Source organism: Aptenodytes forsteri, unplaced genomic scaffold (genome assembly GCF_000699145.1).
Source record: "Aptenodytes forsteri isolate BGI_AS27 unplaced genomic scaffold, ASM69914v1 Scaffold441, whole genome shotgun sequence".
NCBI classification, from domain to species: domain Eukaryota; kingdom Metazoa; phylum Chordata; class Aves; order Sphenisciformes; family Spheniscidae; genus Aptenodytes; species Aptenodytes forsteri.
Window position 1 is genome coordinate 46,733 of NW_008796198.1, and position 708 is coordinate 47,440.

Below are 708 nucleotides of genomic sequence, written 5' to 3' on the forward strand. Positions count from 1 at the left end.
GGGGCGGTGGATTTGCAAGGGCAGGTCCCTCCCCGGCGGTACCTGGCCCTGGGCATTGGTCAGGATCTGGCCCGTGATGCCCTGCACGCTGGAGATGGTGTTTGCGATCACGGGGGCGGCTGCCAAGGAGCCGAGGAGCTGGGTTTGGCCCCCGAGAGAAGCCGCGCTGATCTGCGGAGAACCGAAAGCCGGGAGTCAGAGACGTGGGTGGCACCCCAGGCCACCGCGTCCCCCCGCGCACGGCCGGCCACCCCCTTTCCCGTGGCAGGGGGGCCCCCCCCTCGGCGCCCGGGCGCGGTGGGGGATGCAGTCCCTTGACGTCCTTAAATCCATCCTTTAGATTTTGCCTAAAGCAAAGCTGCCTGCTCGGTCGCTCGTCGTTCGTTGGGGATGGGGAAACTGAGGCTGGGATCTTGCACGATCCCCCGGGAGATGATGGCTGAACCAGAGTGCTTCGTCCCCGGGGAAGCACGACTTCTCGTGGCTCTCTGCGGCCACGTAAGGCACCGGATAAAGGGGAGCGGGTGCCAAACTCGCCCGGCTCCATGCCGCGGGCTGCCAGGCTCCTTACTATGCCAGGGTTAAAGGCAAATCCGGCAGGTTGGACGGTGATCTGGGTCTGCATCTCTAACGGCTTGGCCGTGGGCGGCGTGGGCGCTGCAGTGGGCTGTGGCAGGATGGGGGGCTGGCCGGGCGCGGCGGGGGAGA

At 67.1% G+C, this 708-nt stretch overlaps 1 protein-coding gene across 1 annotated transcript in view; it reads right to left on the reverse strand.

Moving 5' to 3' along the window:
* The window catches only part of POU6F1 (POU class 6 homeobox 1), a 25,363-nt gene that overhangs the window by 3,794 nt on the left and 20,861 nt on the right, over positions 1-708 (reverse strand). Inside the window, exons 8-9 of the mRNA XM_019474346.1 lie at positions 572-708; positions 11-171 (exon numbers count right to left, since the gene is read on the reverse strand). The exon at positions 572-708 is cut by the window's right edge and continues 84 nt beyond it. Coding sequence (XP_019329891.1) covers positions 11-171; positions 572-708 — 298 coding nt within the window. The remainder of the gene's footprint in view (positions 1-10; positions 172-571) is intronic.